The sequence below is a fragment of the Pistacia vera genome, unplaced genomic scaffold (genome assembly GCF_008641045.1).
Source record: "Pistacia vera cultivar Batoury unplaced genomic scaffold, PisVer_v2 Contig117, whole genome shotgun sequence".
Lineage (NCBI taxonomy): Eukaryota > Viridiplantae > Streptophyta > Magnoliopsida > Sapindales > Anacardiaceae > Pistacia > Pistacia vera.
Window position 1 is genome coordinate 30,803 of NW_022195215.1, and position 19,819 is coordinate 50,621.

Below are 19,819 nucleotides of genomic sequence, written 5' to 3' on the forward strand. Positions count from 1 at the left end.
AATCTGAACTGGACGTTCTTCATATACTAGATTCTCTGTTACTTCAACGTCCTCTACACTCAGGATGTGGAGGGGATCACTTACATATTTCCATAGCATCGAGACATGGAAGACATCATGCATCCTGTCCATGCTAGGTGGTAGTGCCAATCTGTAGGCCACCTTTCCACTCGTTGCAATACCTCAAATGGACCTATATATCTCGGTGCTAACTTTCCTCTGCTTTCGAAGCGCATTACTCGCTTGTAAGGGGAAACTTTCAGAACACTTTGTCGCCCACTTGGAATTCTACCTCTTTCCTCTTCAAGTCAACATAACTCTTCTGTCGATCTTGGGCTTGTTTCATTCTATTTCTGATTAACTTCACATCTTCGACCAGTTTCTGGGTCACCTCTGGCCCAAGCGGTACTAACTCATCTTTTTCGCTTACTTCATCCCAATGTAGCGGAGACCTACATCGTCTACCATATAAAGCTCGTAAGGCGCCATTCTAATTGTAGACTGATAACGTGTTGTAGGCAAATTCCACTAAGGGTAACATCTCATGCCAGGATACTCTATAATCCATGCAATAGGCTCTCAACATATCCTCGAGCACCGATTCGTTCTCTCGGTTTGGCCATCCGTCTGAGGATGATAGGCAGTACTGAAGCTAAACGGGTACCCAATTCCTCTGTAAACTCGTCCAGAAAGTTGAAACAAATCTGAATCTCTATCTGACACTATAGTCTTGCAACCATGCAATCTGACTATCTCCTTGAGGTAAATCTGAGCCAGCTGATCTGTAGTGGTACTTTCCTTTACTGGAAGGAAATGGGCTGATTTGGTTAATCTATCCACAATCACCCATATAGCATTACACCATTTCTGTACCCTAGGAGGACCCGTGATAAAATCCATCGAAATGCTCTCCCATTTCCACTCTGGAATAACTCAGTGGTTGAAGCACCCCGGACGGCCGTTGGTGTTCTGCTTTCACCTGCTGACAAGTTAGACATTTAGCTACAAACTCTGCAATGTCTTTCTTCATACCTGACCACAATAGCCTTTCTTGACGTCTTGATACATCTTGGTTGCTCCCGGATGAGCGGTGACGGTGTGTCATGAGCCTCATAAGAATTTTCTGTTTCAACTCCTCATTTGGAGGAAACACCGATTCCTGAAATAGAGGACACCATCTCTCACAAAGAACTCTGATGTCTTGCCCTCAAGCACTTGCTGAACTTTTCTGACACCACTCATCGGCCACTTGCTTTTCTTTGATTTCCTTCAGTAAAGAAAACTGTACTCTAGACTGGCAACTCTCCCCGGAACCACTTCAATCTGTTCCTTAGACAATTCTTCTATTAACTTTTCTGCTTGGTAAGCCGGAATAAATAGGTTTTTCTACTCAAGGCATCAGCTACCACATTGGCTTTTCCTGGTTGGTACTTGATCTCACATCATAATCCTTAACCAGTTCTAACACCTTCTCTGCCTCATATTCAACTCCTTTTGAGTGAGAAGTACTTTAAACTCTTATGATCGGTGTAGATATTACTCTTCACACCATAAAGGTAATGCCTCCAAATCTTTAGGGCAAAGACCACGGCCGCCAACTCTAAGTCATGTGTAGGGTATCTAGTCTTGTACTCTTTCAGTTAACGAGAAGCATAAGCTATAACCTTACCTAACTGCATCAGCACAGCGCCAAGCCCGCAGAGAGGCATCTGTATAAATGTCATATTCTACACCCTCTTGTGGTAACACTATACAGAGCTGTTGTTAATCTCTTCCTTCAACTCTTGGAGCTTTCTTCACATGCTGCTGACCAGACAAAAGGAGTTTTCTGTTGGTAAGAGCTGTTAATGATTTAGCCAATTGGGCGAATCCCGCTACAAAACGCCGGTAGTAACCTGCTAAGCCCAAGAAACTCCTGATTTCTCTTCACTTTCTCGGCTTCTGCCATTCAAGGATTGCCTGCACTTTACTCGGATCTACCGAAATCCTTCCTTCGACACCGTATGACCTAAGAATATCACCTGATCAAGCCAAACTCACACTTAGAAAATTGGCACACAACTTCTTTCTCTCAGCCGCTGCAATACTAATCGTAAGTTTTCCTCATGTCCTTCCCTGACTTTGAGTAAATCAGGATGTCGTCAATGAAGACAACAATAAACTGATCTAAATACTCATGGAATACCCTGTTCATCAAGTCCATAAAAACTGCTGGGGCATTAGTCACAAAAGCCAAAAAGCCACTACAAATTCATAATGCCCATATCTTGTACGAAAGGCAGTTTTAGCCACATCTTGCTCAACCACTCTACCTGATGATACCGGTACCTCAAATCAATTTTGGAGAACACTGCCGCTCCTTTCAACTGATCAAAAAGGTCATCTATTAACTCCTTTCAACTGATCAAAAGGTCATCTATTCCTGAATAAAAGGAACCATCTCTCACAAGAACTCTGATGTCTTGCCCTCAAGCACTTGCTGAACTGTTTTCTGACACCACTCATCGGCCACTTGCTTTTCTCTGATTTTCTTCAGTAAAGAAAACTATACCTCTAGACTGGCAACTCTCCCCGATACACACTTCAATCTGTTCCTTAGACAATTCTTCTATTAACTTTTCTGCTTGGTAAGCGAATAAATAGGCTTTTCTACTCAAGGCATCAGCTACCACATTGGCTTTTCCTGGTTGGTATTGATCTCACATTCATAATCCTAACCAGTTCTAACCACTTCTCTGCCTCATATTCAACTCCTTTTGAGTGAGAAGTACATTAAACTCTTATGATCGGTGTAGATATTCTCTTCACACCATAAAGTAATGCCTCCAAATCTTTAGGGCAAAGACCACGGCCGCCAACTCTAGTCATGTGTAGGGTATCTAGTCTTGTTACTCTTTCAGTTAACGAGAAGCATAGCTATGACCCTACCTAACTGCATCAGCACAGCGCCAAGTCCTTGCAGGAGGCATCGTATAATGTCATATTCTACACCCTCTTGTGGTAACACTATACAGGAGCTTTTTAATCTCTTCTTCAACTCTTGGAAACTTTCTTCACATGCTGCTGACCAGACAAAAGGAGTTTTTGTTTGGTAAGAGTTGTTATGATTTAGCAATTGGGCGAATCCCGCTACAAACAGCCGTAGTAACCTGCTAAGCCAAGAAACTCCTGATTTCTTACTGTTCTCGGCTTCTGCCATTCAAGGATTACCTGCACTTTACTCGGATACCGAAATCCCTTCCTTCGACACCGTATGACCTAAGAATATCACCTGATCAAGCCAAAACTCACACTTAGAAAATTTGGCACAAACTTCTTTTCTCTCAGCCGCTGCAATACTAATCGTAAGTTTTCCTCATGTCCTTCCCTTGACTTTGAGTAAATCGATGTCGTCATGAAGACAACAATAAACTGATCCAATACTCATGAATACCCTGTTCATCAAGTCCATAAAAACTGCTGGGGCATTAGTCAAGCCAAAAGGCATCACTACAAATTCATAATGCCCATATCTTGTACGAAAGGCAGTTTTAGCCACATCTTGCTCAACCCACTCTTACCTGATGATACCCGGACCTCAAATCAATTTTGGGAACACTGCCGCTCCTTTCAACTGATCAAAAAGTCATCTATTCAATCCTTTCAACTGATCAAAAAGGTCATCTATTCCTGAAATAAAGGACACCATCTCTCACAAGAACTCTGATGTCTTGCCCTCAAGCACTTGCTGAACTGTTTTTCTGACACCACTCATCGGCCACTTGCTTTTCTCTGATTTTCTTCAGTAAAGAAAACTATCCTCTAGACTGGCAACTCTCCCGGAACCACTTCAATCTGTTCCTTAGACAATTCTTCTATTAACTTTTTCTGCTTGGTAGCCGAATAAATAGGCTTTTCTACTCAAGGCATCAGCTACCACATTGGACTGTTTCCTGGTTGGTACTTGATCTCACATTCATATCCTTAACCAGTTCTAACCCTTCTTGCCTCATATTCAACTCCTTTGAGTGAAGAAGTACTTTAAACTCGTTATGATCGGTGTAGATATTACTCTTCACACCATAAAGGTAATGCCTCCAAATCTTTAGGGCAAAGACCACGGCCGCCAACTCTAGGTCATGTGTAGGGTACTAGTCTTGTACTCTTTCAGTTAAGAGAAGCATAAGCTATGCCCTACCTAACTGCATCAGCACAGAGCCAAGTCCCTGCAGAGAGGCATCTGTATAAATTCATATTCTACACACTCTTGTGGTACACTAATAACAGGAGCTGTTGTTAATCTCTTCTTCAATCTTGGAAGTGTTTCTTCACATGCTGCTGACCAGACAAAGGAGTTTTCTGTTTGGTAAGAGCTGTAATGTTTAGCCAATTGGGCGAATCCGCTACAAAGCCGGTATCAACTGCTAGCCCAAGAAACTCCTGATTTCTTTCACTGTTCTCGGCTTGCCATTCAAGGATTCCTGCACTTTACTCGATCTACCGAAATCCCTTCTTTCGAACCGTATGACCTAAGAATATCACCTATAAGCACCAAAACTCACACTTAGAAAATTTGGCACACAACTTCTTTTCTCTCAGCCACTCATATAATCGTAAGTTTCCTCATGTCCTTCCCTTGACTTTGAGTAAATCAGGATGTCGTCATGAAGACAACAATAAACTGATCCAAATACTCATGGATACCCTGTCTCAAGTCCATAAAAACTGCTGGGGCATTAGTCAAGCCAAAAGGCATCACTACAAGTTCATAATGCCCATATCTTGTACGAAAGCAGTTTTAGCCACATCTTGCTCAACCACTCTTACCTAGATACCGACCTCAAATCAATTTTGGAGAACACTACCGCTCCTTTCAACTGATCAAAAGGTCATCTATCTGGGGTAGCGGTGACTTATTCTTCACTGTGATTTTATTCAACTCCCTATAATCAATACACATCCTTATGATCCATCCTTCTTTTTTCACAAACAGGATTGGAGCTCCCCAGGAGATGACTCGGTCAGATAAAGCCTTTATCTAACAGCTCTTGGAGTTGCTTCTTTAATTCTTGAAGCTCAGCTGGGGCCATTCGATAAGGGCTTTAGATATTGGTGCTGTCTCTGTGCTAGTTCGATACTAAATTCTACCTCCCTTTCTGGAGGCAGGCCTGGTAACTCTTCCGAAAACACATCTAGAAGTCTCGAACTACTGGCACCCTCTGAATCTCTGGCTGTGGAACATCAACATTCTGTACTACATGGGTAATATATCCCAAACACCCCTTTCTCACATCTTCCTCGCTTTCACACTAATCAGCATGCTCAACTGATGGCCCTCTCCAAACTAATACTCTACTATCGACGAGTAAATCGCGCTTTCTTTTTCCGACAGTCAATCTCTACTCCATATCTCTTAGGAAATCTATGCCCAAAATCAGGTCAAAGTACGGGCATATCAAAACTATTAAATTAACTGTTAACTCTCTACCCTGGATCACCATGGACTCTCCCGATAACATCTCTTGTGTCAGAACACTAACCCCATCGGGTATACTCTATCTTAATGGGTTGAGTCACTCTTATAGGTTTCAAACCTAATCTCTCAATCATCCCATACGATATAAACGAATGAGTGGCTCCTGAATCAATTAAAGCATACAAAGAAACTGAACGAATAATAACGACCAGTAACGGTTGATGGACTGGCCCTCTGCTTCACCCTGTGCCACAGTAAACACTCTGGCATTCGCAGTACCTCTTGAACTCTGGGCGGGTGGTGGAAGAGGAGCTTTACAAATCTCATCATGTGCCCTGGCTGTCGGCACCATAACACACTACTCTGGTCCCTCAGACATCTTCGGGGTGATTCTTCCTGCATTTAGGGCAAAGGGAAACCTTTCCGCCGGGGCCGTTTATTCTTCCACTCCCTCTTATTCTGTCTAAACTGACAACTTCTTCTTCTGATTTTTCATTTCTTTACCTCTTACACTTTCTTGTTTCTCTCTCTATGGGGCGGAAGGTGGCTACGCGGTCCTCCTGTCGAGGATCCGACTGGGAAAATCTTATTCTCAAAAATCTCCGCCTTCATTGCCAGCCTCAAAGCCTCACTATAATTTCGAGGAGGATTGGAACTTGTCATTATATCCCGGGCTATCTCCGGCTTCAGCCCTGCACAAACTTATCCCTTCTCAAGGCCGGAGTACTAACTATTCTGGGTGCAAACCTTGCAAGGAATGAATTTCACCGAATACTCTTTCACGACACTATCTCTTGCTGTAAGCTGATAAATTCTGGACCTTCTCATGAACTTGGTCCTCTGTCCTATACTCGGCCTCAAACTCTTGCCTGAACTTCCCAAGTCATTGTTGTCACATCATGAGTTTCTTCCATTAATTCCCACCAAATTCGGGCATCACCCCGAAACAAGAAACTCGCATATCGGATCTTCTCCCGTCTGACATGGGAAATAAACCCGTGGCTTGTTTTACGGACCCAAGCCACTCTTCTGCTATTATTGGATCTGTAGTACCCTTAACTCTGAGGGTTGATGTTGACTGGAAAGACCGTAAATCGGTTCAATTCTGCTCTGTACTGGGGGAGGTACCGGTTGCCCTTTCGACATGCGCAACGGCGGTACCTAACGGGGGTTTCAACTCTCCCTGGGTTTCTGCCATAACTTGCTGTATAATTCCCCGAATTCTAGCTTCATCCAAGGAGGGGGCGTAGACTCTGGGGTTAGAAGGTTCTCCCTTCATTCACCACACCCTTACCACGTTTTCGGTAACTACGCCTCATCTACAAATAATCACACCAATTAACTCGAGAAACATTACCTTGTAACGAAAGAATTAACTTACACAGTCGGTTTTAGGACGTCGTGGCGATGAGAATAGTACACTGCTCAATCCAAAATCTTTGCTTGATACCAAAAATGTAACAACTGCTGTATCTAGTACAATGCATGCTAATAACACATAGAAAATGGCCCAAAACTTTTCTTTTTATTATAAGTATACGTCTTTTATACACAAAGAGCATCATTTAAAAAAAAGCCATTTTAAAAGACAAAAACAGGGAAACAGTGTAGCTATTGCTCCTCGTTGCGCGATGCCCTTCCGACTGCATCATCACCTAGATCCTGCATCCACAAAGGAAAATAACGGGGTGAGCACAAAATATGCTCAGTAAGTAAAACCCTCTATCTGTTTATCCCCGTATGTAATTCTTTTAATTCTTTCCTCACATTTTCTGTTGTTTCCTACTAAAGTCATGACCTCATCTTACCGGAGGCAGCCGGATGGGTTCACAAGCACCATCTCACTCTTCATGACTGTCGGGTGGAGTTCACACAACATCAACCCGTTCTTAGTGACTACCGAGTAGGGATCACGAAGCACCTACCCGTTTTCGTAACTATGGTGGAGACCACAAAGCACCTACCCGTTCTTATGACTTGGGTGACGATCACAAAGCACTAACCCGTTCCTAATCACTGTGGTGATGATCACAAAGCATCAACCCACTTCTAATAAATGTCGGGTGATGATCACAAAGCATCAACCTCTTTCTAATAACTAACCAGGTGATGATCACAAAGCATCACACTCTTTCTAATAATAACCAGGTGATGATCACAAAGCATCCACACGTTTTCTACTATCGGTGATGATCACAAAGCATCAACACTTTCTATAATAACCGGGTGATGATCACAAAGCATCCACCGTTTCTATACCTATCGGGTGATGTCACAAAGCATCAACATTTAATGCTAGTCGAGTGATGATCACAAAGCATCAACCCGATTCTCATAACTGTCGGATGATGATCACAAAGATCAACCCATTTCTACTACTCTTTCATTCACTCTACTCTAGCACTTCTCATTCTCTCTACCCTTAAGTAGTTGCATCCACAAGGTTCTCTACTCAAGAGCAAGTGTATACACAAAGTTTCCTACTCTTTTTAGGTCACTTCTCAATGCACAATTAATGCCTATGGATGGTTCTCTCCACTAATACACTTATGAAATGCCAACATGCATGTTGCAGAATTAAGGTTCATTACTCATACTCAAACCTCTATTAGGCATTTCATCAAACACTCAAGTGCATAATAAACTCTACTATAACATAATTCTAAGTCTTTCTCTAACCATCCAAATGAGGAGAAACCCCCTCACATAGCCATAAATCCTGCCAAAGAAAGACACTTCCAAAAAGGATTCCTCAATATCCTTCAATTCCATCTCAAACTACCTTTCCAACCCACATTCACTTCTTATATTAGAAATGTATAAAATCACCAAGCACTAGAAATCTCCATTTAAGACTCAAATATGGCGTATAACATGTATACAACACATACATAATTGCTATCAAAACCCTAATCAAGAAATTCTCAAATCAACTTGGGTTGGGATTTACTTACCTTGTTATGGATTTCACTAGCTCTTCCTTTCACTTGGTTTGCTTGACTTTTTCTACACTTAAACAAATGAACAAAAACCCTCATAATCAAATATATTCAAAACTCACAAAGCTTCACAACCAAAGCAAGAATCCTTACCTTAAGGTGCCTTAGATTGATTTCTATCCCAAAATCACCAAAAGGAAGCTTCTGCGTCGCGGCGAAACTGTCTAGCAGCTTCCCCTTGGCTTCAACACCTCTTCGCCGCGGCAAGATTCTTCTTCGCCCCGGCGAAGACTGAAACACTAACTTCTTCTATTTTCAACCAATATCAGGCAAGTGTTCAACATATCACTCAAAGGCCAACCCAACAATAAGATACAACTCAACAAAGAGAAAAGAAGAAGCATTACTACGTACCCTCAAGTGGGGGTACTACTACTTTGTGCCTAAGTCTTATTCTCAGGCTCTACTCAAGAGTGTTGGCACCAAGCTATGTGGACGACTTCAGGCTCTTTAGGACATCAGAACATGGGACATCATCTTGTCCTCCTGGAGTTAGACCTATTGGATGCAAATGGGTCTACACCATCAAGCTACGTGCTGATGGCTCTATCGAACGACTAAAGCTCGTCTTGGCACTCGGAATCGACAAGAGTATGGGCTTGATTATGAGGAAACATTCGCTCCTGTGGCCAAAATGACTACTGTTTCGTATTGGCATTGCTGTTTCGAAAGGATGGTCGTTCGCCAAATGGATGTGAAGAATGCGTTCTCACATGGTGATCTGAAGGAAGAAATATTGTGTCTCCTCCTCCTGGCTTGTTTCCTTCCTCTTCTGTTGAGGTTTGTTGCTTAAAGCGGTCTGTGTATGGCTTGAAGCAGGCACCACGGGCATGGTTTGAGAAGTTTCGTACTACTCTACTGGATTTCACTTTTACTCAGAGTCAGTATGACTCTTCTCTCTTCTTTCGCAAGACTACCCTTGGGATCGTTATACTTCTTGTGTATGTCGATGATATTGTGATTACTGGATCTGATCTCCAGTTAATTGACAAGCTCCAACAGCGCCTCAAATCTTCATTTCATATGAAAGATCTTGGTCCACTGCAATATTTTCTTGGACTTGAGGTTCAACATTGTCTGAATGGCACGCTCTTACATCAGCATAAGTACACCCAAGACCTTCTTTCTTTAGCAGGCCTTCAAGACGGAAATTCGGTTCTTACACCTATGGAGGTCAATTTGAAGCTGTGTTAGGCGGATGGTGATCCCTTATCTGATCCTTCAATGTATCAACAGCTGGTGGGTAGTTTGAATTATTTGACCATTTCTCGACCTGATATCTCGTTTGCTGTTCAGCAGGTCAGTCAGTTTATGCAGGCTCAATGCCAGACACATTTGGCTGCTGTCCGTCGTCTTCTTCAATATCTCAAAGGGACATCTGGTCACGACTTGTTTTTTCCCTCAGGGAATTCTTTACAGTTGAAGGGTTATAGTGATGCCGACTTGGCTGGTTGTGCGGATACTCGTCGTTCTGTTACAGGTTGGTGTATGTTTCTTGGCGATGCCCTCATTTCTTGGAAGAGTAAGAAGCAAGCTCGTGTCTTGAAGTCATCCACCGAGTCTGAATATCGGGCTATGTTGTCTGCCTGTTCTAAAATTGTATGGCTTCGAGGGTTGTTAGGCGAACTCAGTGTTCCACAGCTTACTCCTACTCCTCTTCATGTTGATAATACCAGTGCTATTCAGATTGTTGCCAATCCTGTTTTTCATGAGCGCACCAAACATATTGAAGTGGATTGTCATTCCATTCATGAAGCCTTTACTCGCCAGGAGATTACTCTTCCACACATTTCCACTGAACACCAAATTGTTGATGTCTTCACCAAGGCTCTCCCTCGTCCTCGCCATCAGTTCTTGATTGACAAATTGATGCTTCTTGATCGCCCAGCATCAATTTGAGGGGGGATGTTAGCAGAATTAACAGTTGGATATGTGCTGACCTAGTCTATAAAGGCAGCATATATTCTATCCTTTTTTAGTCTAGCTATATATAGAAGAGTATATTGTATATATGCATAGAATTGATAGGCGTTGATTCTTACCTTGCATAGTCCTGTGTAATGGCTGATTTTCAGCCTTGTAATTAGCCCGACAGCTTCTATATAAAGAGAGCAACTCTCACAAGGAGAGATACATAAAATAAAACCCATATTGACAAAAATAAAGAGCATCTTCATTAAATTTAAAGAGTCTATTGGATTTGCATAAAAATTGTGTTCTTTATATTTTAAAATTAATGAAGATGATATTTATTTATATGAAAGATGCTCTTCAAAAGAAAGAGTACCATTGAAGATGCTCTTACACACATCTCAACTAATCTCCTAGGACTCTCAAACTATCGATCAGATAAGAGCTTCAATAGCCAGTTTACGCACATCTTAACTAATCTCTTAAGACACCGGAACTACAAGGTACTGGCCAGGTAAAAGTTTCAATAAATACCCCTATTAATACTCGAAAAATGACTCAAATTTAGAACTTTTTAATAATACACCAAAAAAATCCTTCATTCAATCATCCAGTCAAGATGATTGATTAAACAAACAAGAATATATCGGAACAAATTGTGTTAATCGAAGAAATTGTAAATCTTTATTTAAATTTGGTAAATTTCATTTAAAAAAAAAAAACCAAGTGAATAAAGACACGTGTTAGTTTCGAAGTCTTTCGAATGTCTGGTGGTAATGCAACGAACTGAGTAGATAGAAATCGAGAGGTGGCGTGGCGCCACTTAAGCAACCTCCTCTCTCTCTCTCTNGTCAGACTACATTCAGGTAATTTGTGGTAAATAATAAGAGCAACAATTAAGAAATGGAGAGTAAACCACATATTACAAAGAATCCAATAGAAAAAGAGCATTGCATGGATTTTGAAACTTGAAAGAAATAATTAGGAATCAAGTACCTTGACTAGAGCAATATTAGCAGGGATGACAGGGATGTCCCCACTTGCAAAGCCAATTATCAAGATTTGAGCGCCCCAATTCAAAAGCTTCATGCAATCTTTAGTAAGCTTACCTCCAACAGGATCATAAAAAACATCAACCCCTTTCAGATTCCTCGACTTGAGGAACTTTTTGACACTTTCAATGACATTCTCATTGCTCAAGTCTACAACATAATCAACACCCAATGACTTCAAAAATTTTATCTTTTCAGCGCCCCTGACATCCAAAATGCAATACAAAGTTTTATAAGTATTAATTTAGGATGATACTATCGCTCTTCCCAAAGAATGATTGCAACTAAATATTTAACAAGATGCCGAATAAGAAAGAGTACCTAGCAACGGCAATAACAGTGGCCCCACGAACCTTGCCAATTTGTACAGCAGAAAGGCCAACACCTCCAGCAGCACCAAGAACTAGCAAGACCTACATATCCATCCAAGTCCAACATAAGCGTAAGTATGCACTCTCTCTCCAACACTTTCTTAAAATTCGGAATTAACTCTTGCAAGAATTCTCATATACAATTAAAAAGCAAAGCAAAAAATGGCAATAGGATACCTGGGTAGAGGTCAACTGAGCCCTGTGAACAAGGGCGACATGTGAAGTTCCAAATGCAACAGGAAGAGCGCCAGCAGCCAACAAGTCACAGCCCTCGGGCACTAGAAACCTTCAATGAAACATTTAATATCTATCAAATAGATAAAATCCAGGTCATTTTGAAGTGAAAAAAAAAAAAAAAAAAAAAAAGCGATGCAATACTAACAATTGAGACTGATCAGCAACTATGTACTGGGCAAAAGAACCAAGAGCTGCAAAGGAACAGACAGGATCTCCCACTTTGAAATTGGAAACATTGGAACCCACGGCATCTACAATCCCAGAATAATCAGATCCAGGGATGAAAGGCAAGGGAGGTTTATCTTGATATTTACCCAATATTTGGAGGTAATTTGCGTAATTCAAGCTGGTTGCTTGCACTTTGACTCTAACATCTGTTGGAGATTTCAATTCTGGAATTGGCTCACTTTTACTGACCTCGATTGGTGAATTATTACCCAATGTTGGATCACCCAATTTCCTACACACTAGAGCCTCCATTTCCGCGTTCGTTGAAACCAAAGTACCAAACCAATAAGTTGAAATTTTTTTGACTTTAAATATGTATTTATCTATATATCAAGGGAGAGACATAATGTCAGCAAGTAAACGACATCGTTTTTATTCAGCGTGGACTGGTATTGACTGGATATTTTGTTCTATTTATCCACTTATAAGTGAGCCTCTTTGCGTTGAATAAAATGAAAGAATGACAGAATGAGTGGAGTTGTGTATACAGTTAGTTTCAAGTTTAGGAATGATTACTTGTATCACTTTTATAATGTGGAGTCTAAGAGATATGGTGGTTTGGATTTCAATCACAAACAGTTGTTGATATCTAACACCAACACCAACACCACGCTCCTTGCTGCTGCAGCTTCTTCTTCAGCCGCCGGTGGTGCTAGTTATTCTGGTTTAGTTTCTTTCTCTTTCTCCATTATTTACCATTATCCTAAATGAATTGTTCCCCTGTGTGTTTATTATATAATTTGCATATGTTTATTCGCTTCCTGGTAGTGAAGCGTAGATTATAGCCATACCTCCTAAATATGTATATTTCCTGACTCTTATTTTGTGGGGGAACCAAGTGAGAGTGTAGTATTTTAGATTCTGAAAAACTCGGTTCCTTTTGACTCTTCAGAGCAATTGTTGGATGCGAAAGTGAAGCAGAAAAGGAAGAGAATAGCCGGCATTGATCAGGATGAATTGTTGGATCCGGCACTTTTAGCTGACCCAGACAGTTGTTTTTGTGAGTTCAAAGGAGTGCATATACACCACAAGGTATATGATGCAGAATCACAAGCGGATCACTCTTTAGGGAGCCAGATTCTTTCACAACTCCCTCAACAAACAAAGAAAATTGGATTTTCAATGGTTTTATTACATGGATTTGGAGCCTCAGTTTTCTCATGGAACCGAGTTATGAAGCCTTTGGCTGGTGTCACTGGCTCTAAAGTACTTGCCTTTGACAGACCAGCCTTTGGGTTGACTTCAAGGGTATTTTCTTTTCAGCGTTCTACTCCTGATACTGAGGATAAAAAGTCTTTAAATCCCTTCTCCATGGCATTTTCTGTGCTTGCTACCTTGTATTTCATTGATTTCTTGGCGGCTGAGAAGGCAATTATAGTAGGGTATGTATGTTTGAATGTTTCTTATCTTCTTTTTACTGTTAATTGGTCTTTCCATTGTAAAAGATCTACAGCCAGTCTGATGCCAATTCCGGCATAGATGCTAGCACGCATGCTACATTTCTTACATGGAAAAAAAAATCTCATTTATCATATCGAGCAGAACTATATGTTCACTACAAAAAAAAATACTCATGGGTGCTAGGGAGAGGTCATTTCTATAGTTCTTCCAGTTTCTTTCAAATGTTAGCTCAGTTAAGTAGATCCTAATTGTGCCTTTCTTCTGTTAATAATCAATCTTGGTGGAATTTGATTTCTTTTCTCTTTTTTCTTTGCTAAAAGATGGTATCTGTCTGAACCTTTTATAACATTGACATGCCAGGCATTCAGCTGGTTCTCTTGTGGCAGTTAATTCATATTTTGAAGCTCCTGAACGAGTTGCTGCTCTCATCCTCATTGCCCCTGCTATATTGGCCCCACGCATTGTACAGAAGGTTGTTGAAGGAAATCCCTGGGAAAGAAATGACCAGATTGAAAGAGATAGATCAGGTTCATTTAATCTAGTAAAGCCATTTGTCAAGCTTTATGGGATTTTGTCAATGTTTACCAAGCACATTGCACAAGCTATATTGCGGGTGGCAAAGGGAATGGCAGATATGGTCAATTCTCTGTATAAGAAATTATTGTCCACTGTTCTGCGCTCTGCTTTTGGCGTAATGCTGGTATAGAATTTATTTCTAGACATTCTCATGGGACAATATGTTTTGAGTTTCTCTGTACCTGTTCAATTGACTTTTTAAGCCTGCCAAATCAAAATTTTGAAGGTTGAATACTATCTTTATTTTTGTTTTTTCCCTCAGTACAATCTAAACATCTTTAACACGGTAGAACCTTATAAGCAGAAGGTGGATAAAATACTTCTCAGATGAATTTGTGGGACCCTTGTCCAATGACATTTGATTTGCACACCAATTATTTTCAATTATTTGCAGGATTCACATGCATCAGAATTATGTTGAAATGTGTTTAATGAAGAATTGGAGAATAAATCTGACTGATTGATCCAGCTTTGTTTGGTTACCACATATGTTACATACGTTGCTGGACAAGTCATTTTAGTACTAAACCAGGATCTCCAATTACTATTAGATGGGAAGGTTGAGGTCCAAGGAGGTTTCCCTCAATGAAAGAAAAACAACCATAATTTTGTTCTATTATTCTGTTAATGCATTTTGGCACTTAGTTTAATTTTTATAATATATTTTACATGCTCGTCAAAACTTACCTTTGTGATTCTCAGGTAAGAATGATAATTGATAAATTCGGTATAGCTGCTGTAAGGACTGCATGGTATGATTCCAAAAAAGTTACAGAACACATCCTTGATGGTTATACAAAGGTAATGTATCCTGTTAACTTTATCTTTCTTGTTTTTTCCAAAGTTTACGAGGCAGAATAAAACAATAATTTCTTTTATCCTTTCATAAGAAACAAAAGAACAAAACAATGAATCATGTTATTATGTTATTTGCAGCACTGACCAGGAGTTTTGGTCGTTTGCAGCCATTAAGGGCTAAGGGTTGGGATAGGGCTCTTGTGGAATTCACAGCAGAAATGCTAACAAATAGTGAATCAGAACCAAAGCAGCCACTAGCAAAAAGACTTCATGAAATCTCATGTCCTGGTAATGATACCGGTATCTTACCTATTCCCACTTTAGTCAAAGCATCTGATCTAGGCTGTTTTAAGGCTAGACTTTTCTAATGATTTACTACCATGTCATGGATGATTGTGCATTTTCTAAATCTTGCATCCGATGACAGTTTTTGATCTCTTTCAATATTCTTTCATTCTGCCGTAGATACAGATACTCATTAGTTTGAATAAGTGGAATGTAGTTGTGATGCTTGTCATTTTCTGAATGAAACCCAGTTCTGATTGTCACGGGTGATACTGACCGAATTGTCCCCTCTTGGAATGCTGAGAGACTTTCACAAGCCATACCAGGATCTAGCCTTGAACTAATTAAGAATTGTGGCCACTTGCCTCATGAAGAAAAAGTCGAGGAGTTTGTTTCAGTTGTTGAGAGGTTTCTGCGAAGAGCTTTTGGCAGTTCAGAGGAGAGCGAGCAAGCAGTAATTTAAAATTTGCGTGTGGTGTAGATAGTGTTTAAAGTTTGTTAAAAGAAGACTGGTAAATATCAATCAGAAGCATTTTGCTTTTGGGGGAGGGGAGGAAGGAAAGCTACTAGGAAATGTTAAATGACGGCTATTTTTTTTAAGTTCATTGGTGGGAGACTGAACAAACACTTCGTAACTGTTAAAAAGAGCTCTTCCAAGTTGCAGTATCTAATGGAGATTATATTCCCAGTTGATGTTATGATGGTTATGAAACATTTTTAGTCCAGTCCAGTCCAGGGAAACTGGTGATACATGTGATATTTCTTAGATATACAAGAGCTGTAACATTAGATATGCTTCAGGTCTTCATTATGATAAATATTTGATATACTTCATTATTCTTTTTGCTAATATAATTTGAGATCTTTATAGCTTCACAATGGCATAATATTTAACTGCTCCAGAAATTCTGCTATTACTGCCAAATGTTGCCTTGAGCAAGCAAATCAACTTTCCAGGACTTGCACGACACGATCTATGGTAACTATTAAATGAAATATTTCGCCAAGCGGTTGGATCATCATGGAATATAATAAAATCTCATTCCATCTCATAGAATTACAGAAATTACAGGATAATCACTGTATCAGAAGGGAGGATCAGTTGATATGGTAAGACTAGGATCCTGTAACCCTGAAGGTACATCAAATCCTGACATGAAGTCATCACCAAAGAGAACAGCACCAGCTGCCAATGCTCCAGCACCTACTCCCATTCCAAAGCCAGGTCTCACGCCTCGTCCTGGGGGTCCGGATGATGGTGTATCCACATAAGTTGACGACAAATGATCTGTTCTAGGTAGAAAAGTGGGTATGTAACCTACATTGGAAGGTGGTGGTGGTGGTGGAGGAGTTCGTGGTGGACGATAGCTGGGTCCTGCAGGTGGAGGGTAGCTTTGTCCACCAACTGACACGTTTGAATAATTTGTAGAGTATGGCACTGAATGGGCATATGGAAAATTTGTCTGTGATTGGTTTTCTGGTCGATAAAGAGGCACGTTCAGAGGCAGCTGTGTTGCGTAGGCTTGTCCTGAACCTCCTTCAGTTGACAACTTGACGTTGTTGCTTTGATCCATGAGCATGATTCCACCTTCGTTACCTTAAAAAAGATAAAAAAGTTAAATTCAATATTCATATGTTAAAAATCCCATCCCAGGGACTAAAATGTGGCACTTAACAAATTGTTCAAAATAACTTCATTAATAATTGTTTATGCTAAAAAGAAAAACAAAAAAATCTACACACGAACCGAAAGGTTTGCCAAAGAGTTGATCTCAATGATCAGAGGCACAATATTGTAAGTGCATTAGCTCTAAGAGAATTATAGCATAAATACCTTGGTATAAACTTGTCTCTTCCCGTTCTTCTGAGATACGAATTGAAATATCAACAAATCCTTGAGGTTTGTTGGAATTTCTTTTGCGCAACTGATAGCTCCCGACTTCTTCAGTTCCTGGTCTGGAACCCTCAGTATTCTTGCTATACTTGGCCATAAATTCTTTCAAGACAATAGTAGCAGTTCCTTGAAGCCTTTCCCTGAGAAAAATGGGCTCTCTGCTGTAGACTTCAACATGCAAAGCCATATCTTGGAACTTTGAGTCATCAACTAAGGCAGCAAACTTGGTTCTCCATACCGGGTTTGCATTCCCAGAAGCATCAATCTTGGTGCAATATTTGTTGTTAGGATCAATCCACCCAACAGCAAACCATTGAAGCTTCCAAAGGGAAGAAGAACGACCAAGTCCCCGGGCAGAAATCAGGCAGACTTCAATCCAGATTTTCCCCATATCAAGAAAGTGAAGAAAATGAGAGATGGTGAGAGAATTTGTCCCCTGTAGGTTTCTCCTATCTATAAAGTTGACAGAGAAAGGAGGAAATTCAAACCAATTTGCATTCTTTCCAAGGCTACTTTACTTGGATCGTGAAAAAATTCTTGTTCTTAGGCATTATGTGGGGCAATATTTTGTCAACTTTTCTCCTACAAAGTGCATTACAGATAAGAAAGAATCCGTGTCGACGTGGCACAACAATGTGGCTAAAGCCTAAAATCCTTAAAAATTAAAATAGTCATCTGGCCAGTAAAAGAAAAGAATTACAAAATGATTCTATACCTGGGCGGTGCTCAGAGCCAATAAGTCAAAGTTGTCCAAGACAGTGTCATCAATGCTTTATTTACAAATGTGAACAGTGAAGACGAAATTGTTCAGGAATTCAATGTATAGATAAGGGACTGAATTTCTGGAGCAAAATATTGATAAATGAACTTACTGTTAGCAGAATTGACAGTTGGATATGTGCTGGCTAGTCTATAAAGGCAGCATATATTCGATCCTTTTTTAGTCTAGCTATATATAGAAGAGTATATTATATATATGCATAGAATTGATATGCGTTTATTCTTACCTTGCATAGTCCTGTGTAATGGCTGATTTTCAGCCTTGTAATTAGTCCGATAGCTTCTATATAAAGGGAGCAACTCTCCCAGGGAGGGTATTCAGAATAAAACCTAAATTGACATGGTATCATAGCCACAAATTATTTTCGTGGTTTTCTCTCGGCTTATCTGAATTCGTAGTTCTTGTTTTCTTTTTGGTAATTTATTTTTTGAGTGTTGCTTGGTAGCTATCGGCTCTTGGTTTTCTGTTGCTTGGTGGCTGTTGGTTGGAGAATTTCTGGTTGTGACGAATTCTTGGTGGTTGTTGACAGATTCTAGAGGGGTATTTCTGGTGAATCAGGTTTATACTTTCTGATTATAATTTTTTCGCAATTCTGGTTTGGGTGTGTGACTATTGGCAAATTTTTTTTTTTGGTGTTGTTGGGCTGTTGCAATTTTTGTTCTAGTAACTGTTGTGATTTCTCTACTCTATCAATTTTTTTTTTTATCATTTTTTTTTTTTTTTTTTTGTGGTTATTATGTTTGGACAAAATTCTATTGTTCGCTTTAATGGTAAGAACTATGTCAGTTGGGAATTTCAATTCAGGTTGTTTGTAAAAGGGAAGGAGTTATGGGGTCATTTGGATGAGTCTTCTAAGGCCCCAACTGATCCCAAGGGACTTAGTTTATGGGAAAGTAGGGATGCCAGAATTGCTTCCTGGCTACTCAGCTCTGTTGAACCTCATATGGTCAACAATCTTCGTGGGTTCACTACTGTTAAGGTAATGTGGGATTACCTTCGGCAATTTATTATCAAGATAATTCTGCTTGAAAGTTTCAATTAGAGTTGGACATTGGAAACTATCGCTAGGGGAACCTCTCTATTGAGCAATTTTATTTCGGTTTTATTAATTTATGGAGTGATTATTCTGGGTTGGTGCATTCTCAGGTTCCCAAAGCAGCTTTGGCAGCACTACAAACGGTTCACTCTGAGAGCCAACTGGATCAATTCTTGATGAAGCTCAGACCCGAGTTTGAAAGTGCATGAGCTGGGTTAATCAATCGCACACCTTTCCCCTCTTTGGAGGTTTGCTTGGGTGAACTCTTGCGTGAAGAACAACGTCTCGCCTCATAGCTTGGCCTTGATCAAGACGCTGGTGGTTCTGAGATGGTTAATATAGCATACGCTGCTCAAGGTAGAGGACGATCCAGATCTCCACCACAATGTTATAGTTGCAAGGAAATTGGGCACATTGCCAAATATTGCAGCAAGAAATTCTGTAATTATTGCAAGAAGGAGGGTCATATCATTAAGGATTGTCATGTACGCCCTCAAAATCGATACGCTCCTGCTTTTCACACTGCTGTTCAGTTTGCTTTTGTGCCTATATCTTCCACTCTACCCGCTATACCAAGTTCTTCTTCCAACATTACTCTTGAGCAGGTTCAACAAATGATTATTTCTGCCCTTTCTGCTCTTGGTCTTCAAGGTAAGACACATCTCCTTACTTCTCCTTGGTTAATTGACTCTGCGGCTTCCAATCACATGACTGGCAGTTCAACAGCTTTACAAGATGTTCGTAAGTATGATGGTGAGCAGCATATTCAGATTGCAGATGGCAATACTCTTCCTA

General features: G+C 40.3%; 3 protein-coding genes across 4 annotated transcripts; 1 reads left to right on the forward strand and 2 right to left on the reverse strand.

Moving 5' to 3' along the window:
- Positions 1–11,328: 11,328 nt before the first annotated feature.
- On the reverse strand, positions 11,329–12,563 carry LOC116106941 (quinone oxidoreductase-like protein 2 homolog). The gene is made up of 4 exons (XM_031393251.1): positions 12,171–12,563; positions 11,966–12,074; positions 11,739–11,830; positions 11,329–11,620 (listed from the first exon to the last, which is right to left on the reverse strand). Exons 1-4 carry the CDS (start codon positions 12,503–12,505, stop codon positions 11,347–11,349), a joined length of 810 nt encoding a protein of 269 aa, XP_031249111.1. The 5' UTR covers positions 12,506–12,563; the 3' UTR covers positions 11,329–11,346.
- Positions 12,564–12,686: 123 nt separating this feature from the next.
- On the forward strand, positions 12,687–16,192 carry LOC116106927 (2-hydroxy-6-oxononadienedioate/2-hydroxy-6-oxononatrienedioate hydrolase-like). 2 transcript variants are annotated; one of them, XM_031393235.1, is made up of 6 exons: positions 12,687–12,917; positions 13,146–13,635; positions 14,015–14,354; positions 14,933–15,031; positions 15,196–15,328; positions 15,565–16,192. In XM_031393235.1, the coding sequence occupies exons 1-6, from the start codon at positions 12,722–12,724 to the stop codon at positions 15,774–15,776; spliced, it is 1,470 nt and encodes a 489-aa protein (XP_031249095.1). In that variant the 5' UTR covers positions 12,687–12,721; the 3' UTR covers positions 15,777–16,192. The 2 variants fall into 2 exon arrangements, with proteins under 2 accessions (XP_031249095.1, XP_031249100.1); XM_031393240.1 differs by having other exon boundaries at positions 12,688–12,917; positions 15,196–15,316; positions 15,565–16,191.
- Positions 16,193–16,360: 168 nt separating this feature from the next.
- Positions 16,361–17,712, reverse strand: LOC116106172. Its single transcript, XM_031392513.1, has 2 exons — positions 17,148–17,712; positions 16,361–16,910 (listed from the first exon to the last, which is right to left on the reverse strand). Exons 1-2 carry the CDS (start codon positions 17,596–17,598, stop codon positions 16,399–16,401), a joined length of 963 nt encoding a protein of 320 aa, XP_031248373.1. The 5' UTR covers positions 17,599–17,712; the 3' UTR covers positions 16,361–16,398.
- Positions 17,713–19,819: the final 2,107 nt, after the last annotated feature.